General features: G+C 47.6%; 1 protein-coding gene across 2 annotated transcripts in view; it reads left to right on the top strand.

Annotated features, from left to right (window-relative positions):
- LOC140393894 (signal peptide, CUB and EGF-like domain-containing protein 3) overlaps positions 1-20,365 on the top strand; it is a 520,338-nt gene that overhangs the window by 441,401 nt on the left and 58,572 nt on the right. For both annotated transcript variants that reach the window (XM_072480490.1, XM_072480491.1), the window contains one exon: positions 15,971-16,063. In XM_072480490.1, the coding sequence (XP_072336591.1) occupies positions 15,971-16,063 (93 nt within the window). The remainder of the gene's footprint in view (positions 1-15,970; positions 16,064-20,365) is intronic.

The following is a 20,365-nucleotide window of genomic DNA, read 5'->3' as shown; positions in this document are numbered from 1 at the left end:
CTACAGGGACAACATTCACTCTGCTCCCTGTGTGTGTTAGTGACAATAGCTACAGGGACAACATTCACTCTGCTCCCTGTGTGTGTTAGTGACAATAGCTACAGGGACAACATTCACTCTGCTCCCTGTGTGTGTTAGGGACAATAGCTACAGGGCCAACATTCACTCTGGTCCCTGTGTGTGTTAGTAACATTAACTACAGGGCCAACATCCACTCTGGTCTCTGTCTGTTAGTGACACTAACTACAGGGACAACATACACTCTGGTCTGTGAGTGTGTGTTAGTGACAATAGCTACAGGGTCAACATTCACTCTGGGCTCTGTGTGTGTTAGTGACACTAACTATAGGGACAACATTCACTCTGGTCTCTGTGTGTGTTAGTGACACTAACTTCAGAGACAACATCCACTCTGGTCTTTGCGTGTGTTAGTGACACTAACTTCAGGGACAACATTCACTCTGGGCCCTGTGTGTGTTAGTGACACTAACTACAGGGACAACATTCACTCTGGTCTCTGTGTGTGTTAGTGACACTAACTACAGGGACAACATTCACTCTGGTCCCTGTGTGTGTTAGTGACACTAACTACAGGGAAAACATCCACTCTGGTCTTTGTGTGTGTTAGTGACACTAACTTCAGGGACAACATTCACTCTGGGCCCTGTGTGTGTTAGTGACACTAACTACAGGGACAACATTCACTCTGGTCTCTGTGTGTGTTAGTGACACTAACTACAGGGACAACATCCACTCTGGTCTCTGTGTGTTAGTGACACTAACTACAGGGACAACATTCACTCTGATCTCTGTGTGTGTTAGTGACACTAACTACAGGGACAACATCCACTCCGGTCTCTGTGTGTGTTAGTGACACGAACTACAGAGACAACATTCACTCTGGTCCCTGTGTGTGTTAGTGACACTAACTACAGGGACAACATCCACTCTGGTCTCTGTGTGTTAGTGACACTAACTACAGGGACAACATTCACTCTGGTCTCTGTGTGTGTTAGTGACACTAACTACAGGGACAAAATCCACTCTGGTCTCTGTGTGTTAGTGACACTAACTACAGTGACAACATCCACTCTGGTCTCTGTGTGTGTTAGTGACACTAACTACAGGGAAAACATCCACGCTGGTCTCTGTGTGTGTTAGTGACACTAACTACAGAGACAACATTCACTCTGGTCCCTGTGTGTGTTAGTGACACTAACTACAGGGACAACATCCACTCTGGTCTTTGTGTGTGTTAGTGACACTAACTTCAGGGACAACATTCACTCTGGGCCCTGTATGTGTTAGTGACACTAACTACAGGGACAACATCCACTCTGGTCTCTGTGTGTTAGTGACACTAACTACAGGGACAACATTCACTCTGGTCTCTGTGTGTGTTAGTGACACTAACTACAGGGACAACATTCACTCTGGTCCCTGTGTGTGTTAGTGACACTAACTACAGGGACAACATTCAATCTGGTCTCTTTGTGTTAGTGACACTAACTACAGGGACAACCTTCACTCTGGTCTGTGTGTGTTAGTGACACTAACTACAGGGACAACATTCACTCTGGTCCCTGTGTGTGCGTTCGTGACACTAAATACAGCAATAACATTCACACTGGTCTGTGTGTGTGTTAGTGACACAAACTACAGTGACAACATTCACTCTGGGCCCTGTGCGTGTTCGTGACACTAACTACAGTGACAACATTCACTCTGGTCCCAGTGTGTGTTAGTGACACTAACTACAGGGACAACATTCACTCTGATCCCTGTGTGTGTTAGTGGCACTAACTACAGGGACAACATTCACTCTGGTCCCTGTGTGTGTTAGTGACACTAGCTACAGGCACAACATCCACTCTGGTCTCTTGTGTGTTAGTGACACTAACTACAGGGACAACATTCACTCTGGTCCCTGTGTGTGTTAGTGACACTAACTACAGGGACAACATTCACTCTGGTCTGTGTGTGTTAGTGACACTAACTACAGGGACAACATTCAATCTGGTCTCTGTGTGTTAGTGACACTAACAACAGGGACAACATTCACTCTGGTCTGTGTGTGTTAGTAACACTAACTACAGGGACAACATTCAATCTGGTCTCTGTGTGTTAGTGACACTAACTACAGGGACAACATTCACTCTGGTCTGTGTGTGTTAGTGACACTAACTACAGGGACAACATTCACTATGGTCCCTGTGTGTGTTAGTGACACTAACTACAGGGACAACATTCACTCTGGTCTGTGTGTGTTAGTAACACTAACTACAGGGACAACATTCACTCTGGTCTGTGTGTGTTAGTGACACTAACTACAGGGACAACATTCAATCTGGTCTCTGTGTGTTAGTGACACTAACTACAGGGACAACATTCACTCTGGTCTGTGTGTGTTAGTAACACTAACTACAGGGACAACATTCAATCTGGTCTCTGTGTGTTAGTGACACTAACTACAGGGACAACATTCACTCTGGTCTGTGTGTGTTAGTGACACTAACTACAGGGACAACATTCACTCTGGTCCCTGTGTGTGTTAGTGACACTAACTACAGGGACAACATTCACTCTGGTCTGTGTGTGTTAGTGACACTAACTACAGGGACAACATTCAATCTGGTCTCTGTGTGTTAGTGACACTAACTACAGGGACAACATTCACTCTGGTCTGTGTGTGTTAGTAACACTAACTACAGGGACAACATTCAATCTGGTCTCTGTGTGTTAGTGACACTAACTACAGGGACAACATTCACTCTGGTCTGTGTGTGTTAGTAACACTAACTACAGGGACAACATTCAATCTGGTCTCTGTGTGTTAGTGACACTAACTACAGGGACAACATTCGCTCTGGTCTGTGTGTGTTAGTGACACTAACTACAGGGACAACATTCACTCTGGTCCCTGTGTGTGTTAGTGACACTAACTACAGGGACAACATTCACTCTGGTCTGTGTGTGTTAGTGACACTAACTACAGGGACAACATTCAATCTGGTCTCTGTGTGTTAGTGACACTAACTACAGGGACAACATTCACTCTGGTCTGTGTGTGTTAGTAACACTAACTACAGGGACAACATTCAATCTGGTCTCTGTGTGTTAGTGACACTAACTACAGGGACAACATTCACTCTGGTCTGTGTGTGTTAGTAACACTAACTACAGGGACAACATTCAATCTGGTCTCTGTGTGTTAGTGACACTAACTACAGGGACAACATTCACTCTGGTCTGTGTGTGTTAGTGACACTAACTACAGGGACAACATTCAATCTGGTCTCTGTGTGTTAGTGACACTAACTACAGGGACAACATTCACTCTGGTCTGTGTGTGTTAGTAACACTAACTACAGGGACAACATTCAATCTGGTCTCTGTGTGTTAGTGACACTAACTACAGGGACAACATTCACTCTGGTCTGTGTGTGTTAGTAACACTAACTACAGGGACAACATTCAATCTGGTCTCTGTGTGTTAGTGACACTAACTACAGGGACAACATTCGCTCTGGTCTGTGTGTGTTAGTGACACTAACTACAGGGACAACATTCACTCTGGTCCCTGTGTGTGTTAGTGACACTAACTACAGTGACAACATTCACTCTGGTCCCTGTGTGTTAGTGATGGTGTATCTACAGTGACAACATTCACTCTGGGCTCTGTGTGTGTAAGTGATACTGTAGCACAGTGAGAGTATTCACCCTGGTCTCTGTGTGTTCGTGACACTGTAAGTATGGGGACAAGATTCACTCTAGTCTCTCTCTGTGTTAGCGATACCATAAATACAATGACAACATTGACTCTGGTCTTTGTGTGTTAGTGATGCTGTACCTACAGTGACAATATTCACTCTGGTCTCTGTGTTAGTGGTGGGGTTAATGGCGTTTCTCAGGCAGGGCACCACAAAAATCATGGCGTCCCAATCAGCATAGAAACTGAATGGCCCCAATGCCACCCCCCCCCCACCCACCCCCCCCCCCCCCACCACCCCCCCCCCCCCCTCACGTATATAGAATTCCACAGTGCAGAAGGAAGCCATTCGGCCCATCTGGTCTGCACTACCCTCTGAAAGAGCAACCTACTTAGGCCCACTCCCCCGTAACCCTGTAACCCCACTTAACGGACAGTAAGGGGCAATTTAACGTGACCAATCCACTTAACCTGCACATCTTTGGACTGTCGGAGAAAACCGGAGCACCCAGAAGAAAACTACATCAACACGGGAGAAAGTGCCAACTCCAAATAGATGCTCTCTCAAGGCAGTAATTGAACCGAGCTCCCTGGTTCTGTGAGGCGGCAGTGAGGCTGGCCTTTTGTGTGTCAGCGAGAATTGCGTTTTCCGATTCTCACTGCATTTTCTGTCCATGCCACCATTGTCTCTGATGTCGAATGTGGCTGAAAATCGGTCCCTAGGTATCATTTAAGTGTTTCTTTATATGTGTACAAATAATTATCCAGAGTGCCCTCCCACCTGTGTCTATATCACCTTAATTTTTATAATTAACACCATGCCACCATATACCCCATACCACCTCCATAATCACTCACCCAGTATTCTCTATGGGCAGACCTCAGGAGCCACCTGGAGATGAGAAAAATTAAACTTCAAGTGATCTAAGGGAGCTCTCACTCATACAAACTTGATGCAGAAAAAAATTTACAATCATGAAATCCAATCAAAGATTTCAAATCCTCCTCAAGTGGTTAAACTGTTATAAATGTACACAAACCCATGTGCCGCATTGGGTGGGGATGCAGATGAATCGGGGTGGGGGGCAGCGCCCGCAGTAGAGTTGGATGTGGGGCTGTTGGCAGATGAGGTCTGTGAGCGGGTGAGGGCCGCCATTCTGGGATATGTGGAGCTGAATACAAGGGTGAGGTTTCAGCCGCCACACTGTGGGAGGCACTGAAGGCGGTAATAAGGGAGGACTTTATCTCAATATGGGCGCACAGAGACAAGACGGAGCAGGCAGAGATGGCAAGGTTAGTGGATGAGATTAAACAGGTGGATAAGAGGTATTCGGAGGCCCCGGAGGCGGAGTTGTTGAGGGAACATCAGAATCTCCAGCTGGAGTTTGGGCTGATATCCACGGGCAAGGCGGTACGGCAGTTAAGGAGAGCGGTATATGAATAGGGAGAAAAGGAGAGTAGGATGTTGGCACATCAATTGAGGAGGCAGGAGGCAGCGAGGGAGATCGGAAAGGTGAAGGATAGGGGGGGAATATGGTTTTGGACCAGGTGGGGGTGAATGGGGTGTTGGGGGATTTTTATAAGAGATTGCATGAGTCAGAACCCCCAGCCGGGGTAGAGGGAATGAGGCGTTTTTTGGCAGGGTTGGAGTTCCCTCGAGTGGAGGAGGACCTGGTGGTGGGATTGGGAGCTCCCATTGGGCTGGTGGAGGTTGTGGAGGATATGGGGGCGATGCAGGCGGGGAAGGCCCCCGGCCCGGTGGGTTCCCGGTGGAATTTTATAAAACGTTTTTGGGGGACTTGGGACCCCTGCTGGTAAGGGCATTTAATGAGGCGAGGGAGCAGGGGGTACTCCCCACTATGCTGTTGCAGGCCTCGATCTCCTTAATCTTAAAGAGGGATAAGGATCCAGAGCAGTGTGGGTCCTAAAGGCCAATTTCATTGTTAAATGTGGACGCTAAGTTGGCCAAGGTTCTAGCCTCAAGGATTGAGGACTGTGTGCCGGGGGTGATAGGGGAGGACCAGACGGGGTTTGTTAAGGAGTGGCATTTGCCTTCTAACATCAGGCAGCTGTTAAATGTTATAATGATGCCCCCAGACGGACGGAGTGTGGAGGTGGTGGTCGCCATGGATTCGGAGAAGGCCTTCGATTGGGTGGAGTGGGACTAACTATGGGAGGTGCTGGGGTGGTTTGGGTTTGGGCAGGGGTTTTTGGATTGGGTCCGGCTGTTGTACCGGGCGCCAGTAGCGAGTGTGCGAACAAACCGGGTGAGTTCGGAATATTTCAGGCTGCACTGGGGGACGAGGCAGGGATGTCCACTCTCCCCATTGCTCTTTGCCTTGGCCGTAGAGCCATTGACAATTGTGCTGAGAGACAAGGGACTGGCAGGGAATAGTGCAGGGGGGGTGGAGCATAGGGTCTCGTTGTACACGGACAATCTGCTGCTCTATATATCAAATCCTTTGGAAGGTATTGGGGGTATCATGGACATATAGGGCGAATGTGGCCGGTTTTCGGAATATAAATTGAATATGGGGAAGAGCGAGGTTTTTCCAATTCAAGCAAGGTGGCATGAGAAGAGGCTGGGGTAGTTGCTGTTCAGAGTAGCGGGGGCGAGCTTTCGGTATTTGGGAATCCAGGTGGCGCAGGGATGGGAGCAGCTGCATGAGCTGAATTTGGCTCACTTGGTGGAGCAGATGAGGAGGGATTTTAGGAGGTGGGATGTGCTCCCGCTGTCGCTGGTGGGTCGGGTACAGGCGGTGAAGATGACGGTTCTCCCGAGGTTCTTGTTTGTGTTCCAGAATCTCTCGATCTTTATCTTTAAGGCTTTTTCAGGAGGGTGAATGCACAGATTTCGGGGACTGTTTGGGTGGGTAAAGCGCCGCAGGTGAAGAAGGTGCTGCTGGAGCGGGGTCGAAGGGGGAGGAGGGTTAACTCTTCCAAATTTGTTAAATTACTACTGGGCGGTGAATATAGCCATGGTTAGGAAGTGGGTGGTGGGGAGGGACCGGTGTGGGAATGGATGGAGGCAGCCTCGTGTAAGGACTCGAGCTTGGTGGCACTGTTGACAGCGCCTTTACCATTCTCACCGGCCAGGTACTCCACAAGCCCAGTAGTGTTGGTGGCCCTGAGGGTGTGGGGTCAGTAGAGGCAGCACCTGAGGCCAGAGGGCGTCTTGGTTTGGACACCAATCTGTGGGAATCGTAGGTTTGCTCTAGGGGGGCTGGATGGGATGTCAACAGGTGGGGATTGAGCGGTTTGGGGATCTATTCATTGGGGGCAGGTTCTCGAGCTTGAAGGGGTTGGTGGAGGAATTTGAGTTGCCCGCCGGGAATGGGTTCTGGTATTTGCAGGTACAGGATTTTGTTTGGAAGCAGGTACCATCCTTTCCTCACCTCTCGGCCCAGGAACTGCAGGACAAGGTGGTCTCATAAACAAGGGTAGGCGAGGGTAGAGTGTCAGAAATCTATAAGGAGTTGATGGATTGGGAGGGAGCCCCAATAGGGTTAGTGAACCATAAGTGGGAGGAGCAGTTGGGGAGGGAGGTGAAGCCTGGGTTGTGAGAGGAGGCTTTGAGGAGGGTGAACACATCCTGGTCGTGTGCTAGGCTTAGCCTTATTCAGTTTAAGGTGGTCCACAGGACACATATGACTGTGGCCAGGATGAGCAGGTTGTTTTGAAGGTGTTGAGGATAGGTGTGGGTGGGCTCACGTATCATGTCCAGATGTTTTGGGCCTGGCCGAAGGGGGATTCTGGCAGGGGTTTGCCAATGTTATGTCAGAGGTCTTGAAGGTGAAGCTGGTCCCGAGTCCAGAAGTGCCGATATTTGGAGTGTCAGAAGATCCAGGGGACGAGAGAGGCCGATGTCTTGACCTTTGCCCCCCTGGTAGCCCGGACACAGATCCTATTGGAATGGAGGGACTCGGGGCCACCGAAACCGGGGGTGTGGGTGAATGACCTGGCAGAGTTTCTTAGGCTAGAGAAGATAAAGTTCGCCTTGAAAGGGTCTGTGGAGGGGTTTACCCGGAGATGGCAGCCGTTCATCGACTTCTTTGAGAACAGTAAAGATGTCAGCAGTGGGTGTGGGGGGGGGGGGGTAAAATAGGGAGGTTGGGGGGCGGGATGATGGGGTGTTAGGTATTTAGTTGATTTGACTTTTTGCAGCCCTATTGGCTTGTTTTGTTTTATGGTTGTGTTTGATGTACAAATATGGAAATGCCACAATAAAATATTTTAAAAAGAAAATATATATGTAAACTAAAGCTCCGTCAGATGGCCTGTCAATAAATGCACTCCAGCACTGTGTGTTTCCTTTTTCACTCTTACTGACAGCTATATCTTTGTTTCTCATGCTTATAGCGCTGGGGATTAAAGTAACTACAGATCATGACATTAACGGGCCTTTTCTGCCCTTAACCATTGTTTGAGCAGATTTTTCCCATGTTTTTTCAGAGTTTCAGACTCTGACTGAAACCTGGTGTGTAGCTCTCCAGCTGCACGATCGTGTTTTTAGCCCAGATTTTGAGCCACTATTAAAACCAAAATCAGTGGGCGGGGTTTATGCTGTCACTCTGGCGAGGCAGGGTTTGATGGAGCTGGGGAGGCCGGGTCCACAGAGAAGGACGTCCCGATGAGGACAGAAATTGAAAGGCCCCCAACGCGCACCGCCCAGATTGGCACTGCAGGTTGATTTGACAGGGATGCCAACCCGACAGTGTCTTCTTGGCCGTACCAACCTGTGTCAGGGGCAGTGCTATCCTGTGCCAGGGCAATACCAGGGCAGCTCCCACATACCCGCCGACCCTTTCCGAGGCAATATTTATCTTTGTATCCCATGGGGGTCCCCTTGACTGATTCACGTTTTTTTTAAAATATATTTTATTGAAAATTTTTGGCCAACCATCACCGTACATTGTGTATCCTTTACACAGTAATATAACAGTACAAATAACAATGGCCTGTTTTATAAACAAAAAATAAATAATATATAACAAAAACTAAAACTAAATGTCAACTGCCTTGTCTCAGATATACACTCTCCAAAAATATGATTAACAGTCCAATATACAATTATCTATAACAACAACCTATACATATTATACATATATATTAACAACCCTGAGAGTCCTTCTGGTTCCCCCCCCCCCCTTCCCCCCCCCCGCTCCCCCCGGGCTGCTGCTGTCTTCTTCTTTTCCACTCCCTCTATCTTTCTGTGAGGTATTCGACGAACGGTTGCCACCGCCTGGTGAACCCTTGAGCCGATCCCCTTAGGACGAACTTAATCCTTTCCAGCTTTATAAACCCTGCCATGTCATTTATCCAGGTCTCCACCCCCGGGGGCTTGGCTTCCTTCCACATCAACAGTATCCTGCGCCGGGCTACTAGGGACGCAAAGGCCAAAACATCAGCCTCTCCCGCCTCCTGCACTCCCGGCTCTTGTGCAACCCCAAATATAGCCAATCCCCAGCTTGGTTCGACCCGGACCCCCACTACTTTCGAAAGCACCTTTGTCACCCCCACCCAAAACCCCTGTAGTGCCGGACATGACCAGAACATGTGGGTGTGATTCGCTGGGCTTCTCGAGCATCTCGCACACCTATCTTCTACCCCCAAAAATTTACTGAGCCGTGCTCCAGTCATATGCGCCCTGTGTAACACCTTAAATTGTATCAGGCTTAGCCTGGCACACGAGGACGATGAGTTTACCCTACGTAGGGCATCAGCCCACAGCCCCTCCTCAATCTCCTCCCCCAGCTCTTCTTCCCATTTCCCTTTCAGCTCATCTACCATACTCTCCCCCTCGTCCCTCATTTCCCTATATATATCTGACACCTTACCGTCCCCCACCCATGTCTTTGAGATCACTCTGTCCTGCACCTCCTGCGTCGGGAGCTGCGGGAATTCCCTCACCTGTTGCCTCGCAAAAGCCCTCAGTTGCATATACCGGAATGCATTCCCTTGGGGCAACCCATATTTCTCGGTCAGCGCTCCCAGACTTGCAAACTTCCCATCCACAAACAGATCTTTCAATTGTGTTACTCCTGCTCTTTGCCATATTCCAAATCCCCCATCCATTCTCCCCGGAGCAAACCTATGATTATTTCTTATCGGGGACCCCACCAAGGCTCCCGTCTTTCCCCTATGCCGTCTCCACTGCCCCCAAATTTTCAAAGTTTCCCCTATGCCGTCTCCACTGCCCCCAAATTTTCAAAGTAGCCACCACCACCGGGCTTGTGGTGTATTTCTTCGGTGAGAGCGGCAATGGGGCCGTCACCATAGCTTGTAGGCCCTCTCCAATCTCTTCCACGCTGCTCCCTCCTCTTCTCCCATCCACTTACTCACCATTGAGATATTGGCGGCCCAGTAGTACTCACTTAGGCTCGGTAGTGCCAGCCCCCCCCTATCCCTACTACGCTGTAAGAATCCCTTCCTCACTCTCGGGGTCTTCCCGGCCCACACAAAACTCATGATACTCTTTTCAATCCTTTTGAAAAAAGCCTTCGTGATCACCACCGGGAGGCACTGAAACACAAAAAGGAATCTCGAGAGGACTACCATTTTAACCGCCTGCACCCTCCCTGCCAATGACAGGGATACCATGTCCCATCTCTTGAAGTCCTCCTCCATCTGTTCCACCAACCGCGTTAAATTTAACCTATGCAATGTGCCCCAATTCTTGGCTATCTGGATCCCCAAATAACGAAAGTCCCTTGTTACCTTCCTCAGCGGTAAGTCTTCTATTTCTCTGCTCTGCTCCCCTGGATGCACCACAAACAACTCACTTTTCCCCATGTTCAGTTTATATCCTGAGAATTCTCCAAACTCCCGAAGTGTCCGCATTATCTCTGGCATCATCCCTCCGCGGGGTCCGCTACATATAGCAGCAAATCGTCCGCATACAGAGATACCCGGTGTCTTCTCCTCCTCTGAGTACTCCCCCTCCATTTCCTGGAACCCCTCAATGCTATTGCCAGAGGCTCAATCGCCAGCGCAAACAATAATGGGGACAGAGGGCATCCCTGCCTTGTCCCTCTATGGAGCCTGAAAGTATGCAGATCCCCGTCCATTCGTGACCACACTCGCCATCGGGGCCCTATGCAACAGCTGTACCCATCTAACATACTCATCTCCAAAACCAAATCTCCTCAGCACCTCCCACAAATAATCCCACTCACTCTATCAAATGCTTTCTCGGCATCCATCGCCACCACTATCTCCGCTTCCCCTCTGGTGGGGGCATCATCATTACCCCTAGCAGCCTCCATATATTCGTATTCAGCTGTCTCCCCTTCACAAACCCAGTTTGGTCCTCGTGGACCACCCTCGGGACACAATCCTCTATCCTCATTGCCATTACCTTAGCCAGAATCTTAGCGTCTACATTTAGGAGGGAAATAGGTCTATAGGACCCGCATTGCAGCGGGTCTTTTTCCTTCTTTAGGAGAAGCGATATCGTTGCCTCAGACATAGTCGGGGGCAGCTGTCCCCTTTCCTTTGCCTCATTAAAGGTCCTCATCAGTAGCGGGGCGAGCAAGTCCACATATTTCCTATAAAATTCAACTGGAAATCCATCCGGTCCCGGAGACTTCCCCGCCTGCATGCTCCTAATTCCTTTCACTGCTTCCTCTATTTCGATCTGTGCTCCCAGTCCCACCCTCTCCTGCTCCTCCACCTTAGGAAATTCCAGCCGGTCCAGAAAGCCCATCATTCTCTCCCTCCCATCCGGGGGTTGAGCTTCGTATAATCTTTTATAGAATGCCTTGAACACTCCATTCACTCTCTCCACTCCCTGCTCCATCTCTCCTTCCTCATCCCTCACTCCCCCTATTTCCCTCGCTGCTCCCCTTTTCCTCAATTGGTGGGCCAGCAACCTGCTCGCCTTCTCCCCATATTCGTACTGTACACCCTGTGCCTTCCTCCACTGTGCCTCTGCAGTACCCGTTGTCAGCAAGTCAAATTCTACGTGTAGCCTTTGCCTTTCCCTGTACAGTCCCTCCTCCGGTGCCTCCGCATATTGCCTGTCCACTCTCAGAAGTTCTTGCAGCAACCGCACCCGTTCCCTACTCTCCTGCTTTCCTTTATGTGCCCTTATTGATATCAGCTCCCCTCTAACCACTGCCTTCAGCGCCTCCCAAACCACTCCCACCTGGACCTCCCCATTATCATTGAGTTCCAAGTATTTTTCAATGCACCCCCTCACCCTTAGACACACCCCCTCATCTGTCATTAGTCCCATGTCCATTCTCCAGGGTGGGCGCCCTTCTGTTTCTTCCCCTATCTCCAAGTCCACCCAATGTGGAGCGTGATCCGAAATGGCTATAGCCGTGTACTCTGTTCCCCTCACCTTCGGGATCAACGCCCTTCCCAAAACAAAAAAGTCTATTCGCGAATAGACTTTGTGGACATAGGAGAAAAACGAAAACTCCTTACTCCTAGGTCTGCTAAATCTCCACGGGTCTACTCCTCCCATCTGCTCCATAAAATCTTTAAGCACCTTAGCTGCTGCCGACCTCCTTCCAGTCCTGGACCTCGACCTGTCCAGTCCTGGTTCCAGCACCGTATTGAAATCTCCCCCCATTACCAACTTTCCCACCTCTAGGTCCGGGATGCGTCCTAGCATACGCCTCATAAAATTGGCATCATCCCAGTTCGGGGCATATACGTTTACCAAAACCACCGTCTCCCCCTGTAATTTGCCACTCACCATCACATATCTGCCCCCGCTATCCGCCACTATGGTCTTTGCCTCAAACATTACCCGCTTCCCCACTAGTATAGCCACCCCCCTGTTTTTCGCGTCTAGCCCCAAAATGAAACACCTGCCCCACCCATCCTTTGCGTAGTCTAACCTGGTCTATCAGTTTCAAGTGCGTCTCCTGTAACATAACCACGTCTGCCTTAAGTTTCTTAAGGTGTGCGAGTACCCGTGCCCTCTTTATCGGCCCGTTCAGCCCTCTCACATTCCACGTGATCAGCCGGGTTGGGGGGCTTTTTACCCCCCCACCTCGTCGATTAGCCATCCCCTTTTTCCAGCTCCTCACCCGGTTCCCACGCAGCTGTATCTCCCCCAGGCGGTGCCCCCCCGCCCACCCCACCCCATGCCAGCTCCCCCCTCTCCCCAGCAGCAGCAACCCAATAGCTCCCCCCCCCATCCCCCCTGCTAGATCCCCCACTAGCGTAGTTACACCCCCCATGTTGCTCCCAGAAGTCAGCAAACTCTGGCCGACCTCGGCTTCCCCCCGTGACCTCGGCTCGCACCGTGCGATGCCCCCTCCTTCCTGCTTCCCTATTCCCGCCATGATTATCATAGCGCGGGAACCAAGCCCGCGCTTCCCCCCTGGCCCCGCCCCCAGTGGCCAACGCCCCATCTCCTCCACCTCCTTTCTTCCCCCACCGCCACCTGTGGAAGAGAGAAAAGTTACCACATCGCAGGATTAATAACATAAAACTCCTCTTTCCCCCCTTTTTACCCCCCTCTTCGCCCCCCATACTCGCCCCACCACTTTGTTTCAAACGTTCTTTTTTAATAACCCGCTCATTCCAATTTTTCTTCTACAATAAAAGTCCACGCCTCATCCGCCGTCTCAAAGTAGTGGTGCCTCCCTTGATATGTGACCCACAGTCTTGCCGGTTGCAGCATTCCGAATTTTATCTTCTTTTTGTGAAGCACCGCCTTGGCCCGATTAAAGCTCGCCCTCCTTCTCGCCACCTCCGCACTCCAGTCTTGGTATACGCGGATTACCGCGTTCTCCCACTTACTGCTCCGAGTTTTCTTTGCCCATCTAAGGACCATCTCTCTATCCTTAAAACGGAGGAATCTCACCACTATGGCTCTAGGAATTTCTCCTGCTCTCGGTCCTCGCGCCATCACTCGGTATGCTCCCTCCACCTCCAGCGAACCCGCCGGGGCCTCCGCTCCCATTAACGAGTGCAGCATCGTGCTCACATATGCCCCGATGTCCGCTCCCTCCGCACCTTCAGGAAGACCAAGAATCCTTAAGTTATTCCTCCTCGCGTTGTTCTCCAGCACCTCCAGTCTTTCCACACATCGTTTATGGTGTGCCTCGTGCATCTCCGTCTTCACCACCAGGCCCTGTATGTCGTCCTCATTCTCGGCAGCCTTTGCCTTCACGACCCGAAGCTCCCGCTCCTGGATCTTTTGCTCATCTTTTAGCCCTTCAATCGCCTGTAATATCGGGGCCAACAGCTCCTTCTTCATCTCCTTTTTAAGCTCTTCCACGCAGCGTTTCAAAAACTCGTGTTGTTCAGGGCCCCATATTAAACTGCCACCTTCCGACGCCATCTTGGTTTTTGCTTGCCTTCCTTGCCGCTGCTCTAGAGGATCCACCGCAATCCGGCCACTTTCCTCTCCTTTTTTTCATCCGTATCCAGGAGGGATTCCCTTCTGGTTTACCGCACAGTACTTTTAGCCGTTAAAATTGCCGTTGGGGCTCTTATTAAGAGCCCAAAAGTCCGTTCCACCGGGATCTGCCGAAACGTGCGACTTAGCTGGTCATCGCCGCACCCGGAAGTCCTGATTCACGTTTTTAACTAACTAGTAAACCTTGCCGACATAATGTCATGTCGGTGAAGTTTGAATATTCAGTGAGTGTGGTTTATCGGGCGGGGAGGTGGCTGGCTAATGACATAACAACATTAAAATGTATGCTAAAACCACATTCTCCCCGTGTTTGCGTGGGTTTCACCCCCACAACCCAAAGATGTGCAGGGTAGGTAGATTGGACATGCTAAATTGCCCCTTAATTGGAAAAAATGAATTGGGTACACTAAATTTATATATTTTTTTAAAAATGTATGCTCAAACATTAAAATTAGGTTCTCGCCCTTTGTGGGTGTGAACTCGTGAAGTCACCAGCGAGGGGAGTGTGAAACCGGGAAATGTGATCTCGCCAGCACCCTGGGAATCAACTGATTGCCATTTTTCCAAACCTGTTGTAAACCTCGCCCACATTACTTCACGTCAGCGAGGTTTGAATATTCAGTGAGGGGTGGAAATCATGTGGCTGGGTGGGTGGGGGGCTCGGTAAAAAGATTAAAATTATGTAAGTCTATTTACATAAGGGGCTGGGTAAGCACAGTGGGCTAAACAGCTGACTTGTAATGCAGAACAATGCCAGCAGCACGGGTTCAATTCCTGTACCGGCCTCCCCGAACAGGCGCCGGATGTGGACACTAGGGCCTTTTCACAGTAACTTCATTGAAGCCTACTTGTGACAATAAGCTATTATTATTATTATTAAAGTTAGGTACTCACCCTTTGTGGGCTGTTCTCTCACCGGCGACGGGTGTGTCAAATCGGGAAACAAAATCTCGCTGGCGAGTATCTCACCTGACAGCGGACGCTGTGGCGGAATCACCCCCTTTACTTCTTCATCAATTTGTGAGTCCCACACTGGATTAAGGCCCTTGGAACAGTCAAAATGAGGTCTGTTTTGAACTTGGCACTCATTGCGAGTTCAGGTTTCTTGCCTGTGTGATTCACACCCCATTCTCCTCTCCACCAACAAAAATGGGTCTTGCCGGAAATGAAGGTGGAACGTTCATCTGCCGACATTTTTAAAGGCAACCTAACTTTGCAAAAATCTGGACCCAGTTCCTACTGAGTTAATTCCTTTAGCTGAATAACCTAGGGTCATAATGATACAGAACGAGGTCATATGACCAATTAAATCCATGTCAACCCTCTATAGAACAATCCACTGAGCCCTGATCCCCTATAGAGTCATAGGCACAGCGGTTAGCTTCAGTGTTACCAGAGGGATGGGGCCGGTGTTTTCAGAAAGTCAACTGAAACATGTGCATGTGTGTTTGTGTGCACATGCATGTCTTGTGTGTGTGTGTGCAGGTGTCTGCGCATGGATATGTGTGGGTATTCACATGCATGCACGTGTGCATAAGCATGTATGTGTACACGTGTGTGCGTGTATGTGTGTGCGCGCAAGACTATCAAGTTAGACAGGTTGAATATTGAAATTTGTCTATGTCGGAAAACCTGCCAAAGATAATTGTGTAACTTTGTGAGTGAAGAGTGGTAATCTGGGCCTGGTACCCGAGGGTGTCCAGTGCCATGGAACCGTGTTAGCAATATGAATCACCCCCTTTAGGAGGGAAGGGAGAACATTGGACAGTGAGAATTATACCTCTGTTAGAGTATCCTGTGTATCTTTTCCGCAATGATTCGGCATCGATGAATACCAGTCCATTCCTCTGTTTCTTAATACTGTCTCTCGTTTCTGTCAGGTTCTGATAACAGTTACACGGTGAGCTGTGGGGCTCCTATAAGGAGTGCCGGTGCCCAACAGCGACAGAACACCAACATCACAGGCTGTGTAGGTAAGCCCCTGCCAAAATGTCGGGCTGCTCTTGTAAGTACTGCTGAAAAGCTTTTGTTGACCTAAGACATTTTGTTCAGAGCTCCAGTATTTAGCATCAACCTTTTCTTTTGTTCCAAGATTGAGTTTGTAATTATGGAGCAACAGTATAGCAGTGGCTGATTCCACGACATTCCCTGGGGAAGGTTTTCTGAAGCAGCATTCTTGGCACAGGACAGTGTAAACAGCAGACCATCTTGGGAATTTGGGTTGAGATCAGCACAAAGTTGTGCAGGACACGCTGACCTAATAAGCACTCCCAAACTGCAGGACTATTAGTCTTTCCTGCAAAGTGGGTGTTATGGGCCAGGGTTTAGAGAACCCCAAAGTGTACCATGGAGTTTACCTGACCCACAACTTTTAATAGATTGTGGCATGGGGAGCGCACGACCCACTCTGCAGGTGTGGTACAGCAGAAATGGAAAAGTATTTTTTAAAGCAAAACAATGTTTATTCTATGAACTCAAGTTATCTCCCTTTCTCATTCTTTCTCTCGCATTGCATATTCAAGCTGCTTTAATTATTTTTCATGTTCAAGTTGCTTAATCTGCAACTGGATCTTTGCCATTTCTAATGAGTCAGACTGTATCTCAGGCTAAATGCTTAGCCACCGCCATAATTACCTCACCTTTTCGCATTTTGTCAGGTAATGTTAACTGCAATGTTTTTGCCAAATCTAACAGTCTGCTTTTAGTCTCTGTCATAAGGTACTGTGTGTGACTGTCTCCACCCCCAAAAACTTCTGAGCCTCTGAAAGAGCCATTGTCCACAACACACTCCCCACTTAAACTAGAATACCGCACCTGAAAAGCAACCACAATATGCTCACCCTTCACTGTCTTTAAGTTCACTAAGCCAATCCAATAGATAGACTTTTATCCCGGACGAGCCCCCAATTTGTTATGGGCCAGGGTTAGAGAACCCCAAAGTGTATCATGGAGTTCACCTGACCCACAACTTTTAATAGATTGTGGTATGGGGAGCACACGGCCCACTCTACAGGCGTGGTACAGCAGAAATGGAAAAGTATTTTTTTTTAAAGCAAAACACTGTTTATTCTATGAACTCAAGTAAACCTTTTTAAAACATACAGTGAACATCTTAGCAGCCATTAATTTGAATACAACCCCAAAGAATACAACACTAAGTAATCCTTTAAGCTTTCCTTTTAACATCCATACGACTTAAAACACCTTTTACCAGAAGCACATCAGGTTAAAGTCACTACTGGTATTAGTTTTAAATCACCAGGATCGATTTACTGTCTTTAGATTACAGAGAGAGAGACTCATACACCTTCTGGCTGTGACTGCAGCTATCCAGCTCTGAAAACGAAACTAAAACACACCCTGCAGCAAACAGACTAAAACGAAAGTAAAAAGCTGACAGACAGCCCAGCTCCACCCACTCTCTGACATCACTGCAGTAGTAAACACCCATTTCTTAAAGGTACCCTCACTACAGATATTTATATACATACCTATTTATAAACACCCATTTCTTAAAGGTACTCTCACATGATACCTCCCCCCCCCCCAAGAACAAAAAATAAACCGTCAACTTCAAGATGATTTCATTTTTCACCTTTTCACCATTCTTTTAGATATGCACACAGTAAATATACTTTTTTGTTTCAAAAAACAACACACGCAAACAGGTATAGTAATATAGTCCATTTGTTTTTTCTCCCTCCAACTGAAATCCTTCTCGATTGACAGTCTCTTTGAACAAGAAGGTCTCTGCATGATCCGTCTACGCCTCGGCAATTCTCTTTAAAGTCAGATACTTTAGTTCAATCTGATCACAGAGTCCCTTGCAATTCTCCAACACAGGAGCATTGGTTATCACAGCTTTCAGGCTGTCAAATGCCTGTTGAAGGTCTGCTGTCCATTGACATTCCCGACGTTTCTTCAGCAAGTCCATCAGTGGAGCAATCACGCTCCAAAACCTTTGCACAAATGTTCGATCAAATCCACTCACGCCAAGAAATCGCATTATTTCCCCTCGTCTTGAGGGTATCGGAAATGCCCCAATAACTTTTGTTTTCACATCCCATGGGACCATTCGACCCTGTCTGATTATATGGCCAAGGAAAGTGACTTGGGCCTTTCCAAATTCACTTTTGGCTAGGTTTATCACCAAACCCGCCTTCTGAAGTCGATCGAATAACTCCATCAGATGTTTCAAATGTTCTGTCCATGTCTGGCTGAAAATTACCAGATCGTCGATGTATACCGCACAATTGGGTAATCCTGAAACAACTTTGTTAGGTAATCGTTGAAATGGGGCTGGGGCGTTGTCCATGCCAAATGCCATAACTTTGAATTGGTATATACCATCTGGAGTCACAAAAGCTGAAATCTCCTTCGCCCTTTCGGATAAAGTTACCTGCCAGTAACCTTTAAGTAAATCCAGTTTGGAAATAAAAGCTGATTGTCCCACTTACTCAATGCAATCCTCCAAACGTGGGATAGGATAAGAGTCCGTTCTTGTAACTGCATTAACCTTTCTATAGTCCACACACAACCGTTGGGTACCGTCTGGTTTAGGTACCATCATTATGGGTGAGCTCCATTGGCTACAACCCACTTCAATCATGCCATTTTTAAGCATACTCTCAATCGCTTTGTTAACCTGTGCCAATTTTAAAGGGTTAAGTCTATATGGATGTTGTTTGATTGGAACAGCATTTCCCACATCTACATCATGTATAGCCATTTTAGTACTTCCAAATTTATCTCTACAAACTTGCCCATGTGATATCATAACTCGTTCAGGTCAGTCTGTTTTTCCTCTGGAAGGTAACTCAACAACTTATCCCAATTTTTAAGAACATCCTCGTTTACCAATTTAATTTGAGGTATGTCAAATTCACAGTCATCTGGATTTGGTTCGTCACTTTGAGTTAGAATCATTAAAACCTTTTTCTCTCCTTCCCTTTCAAACTACCTTTTAAGCATATTCACATGACACACTCGGTGAGTTTTCCTTCTATCCGGCGTTCTTACCACATAATTCACCTCACTTAATTTCCTTTCAATCTGATAAGGTCCACAAAACCTAGCTTTTAAAGGTTCACCTACCACTGGTAACAGCACTAAAACTTTATCTCCACAGGCAAAACTGCGAACTTTGGATTTCTTGTCCGCTACCCGTTTCATCACATTTTGTGCAACTTTCAAATGTTGTCTAGCCAATTCACCTGCTCTATTTAATTGTTCCCTAAAATTTGACACGTAATCCAATAATGTACGTCCTGATTTCCCACTCACCAATTTTTCCTTAATCAATTTAAGTGGTCCTCTTACCTCATGACCAAAAATTAGTTCAAAAGGACTGAATTTGGTTGACTCATTAGGTGCATCCTTAATTGCAAACAGTACGAATGGAATTCCTTTATCCCAATCCTCTGGCTAATCTTGGCAATAAGCCCTCAACATTGTCTTTAATGTCTGATGCCACTTTCTAACGCTCCCTGCGATTCTGGATGATACGCAGTTGATTTAAATTGTTTTATTCTTAAGCTATCCATAACTTCTTTGAGTAACCTTGAGGTAAAATTTGATCCTTGATCCGATTGTATTTCTGTGGGTAGTCCATATCAAGTAAAGAATTTAAGTAACTCCTCCACAATTTTTTTATCTGTAATATTACGTACTGGAAAGGCCTCTGGAAACCTAGTCGACACATCCATTATCGTTAAAAGATATCGATTCCCACTTTTTGTTTTAGGAAGCGGTCGTACGCAATCAATTAGGACCCTTGTAAAAGGTTCCTCAAATGCTGGAATGGATATTAAGACGCTGGTTTTACCACTGCTTGAGGTTTCCCTATCACGTGACATGTGTGACATGATTGACAAAATTTAACTACATCTTTATGTAGTCCAGGCCAATAAAAATGTTTCTGGATTTTAGCTTGAGTTTTCCTTATTCCCAAATGACCTCCCACTGGTACCTCATGTACAACTCTCAACACCTCCTTTCTATACCCTACCGGCAATACTACTTGATGAACTTCTGCCCACTTTTCAACCGCCTGGATATGTAAAGGTTCACATTTTCTCATCAAGACATCACTTTTACGGTAATAACACTCTGGTATACACGCAGATTCCTCTTCCGTGTATGCGTTCTGATACATCCGTTTTATTTCTACATTTTTTTGTTGTAACTCCACCAATTTTCCTGAACTAAAATTATCCGCCTCATCCTCCACCTGTTCTTGTTCTTTTTCAACCATCTGATCAAAAATCGTTTCTGAT

This window comes from Scyliorhinus torazame, chromosome 17 (genome assembly GCF_047496885.1).
Source record: "Scyliorhinus torazame isolate Kashiwa2021f chromosome 17, sScyTor2.1, whole genome shotgun sequence".
NCBI lineage: Eukaryota > Metazoa > Chordata > Chondrichthyes > Carcharhiniformes > Scyliorhinidae > Scyliorhinus > Scyliorhinus torazame.
This window is presented reverse-complemented; position numbering and strand designations above follow the sequence as displayed.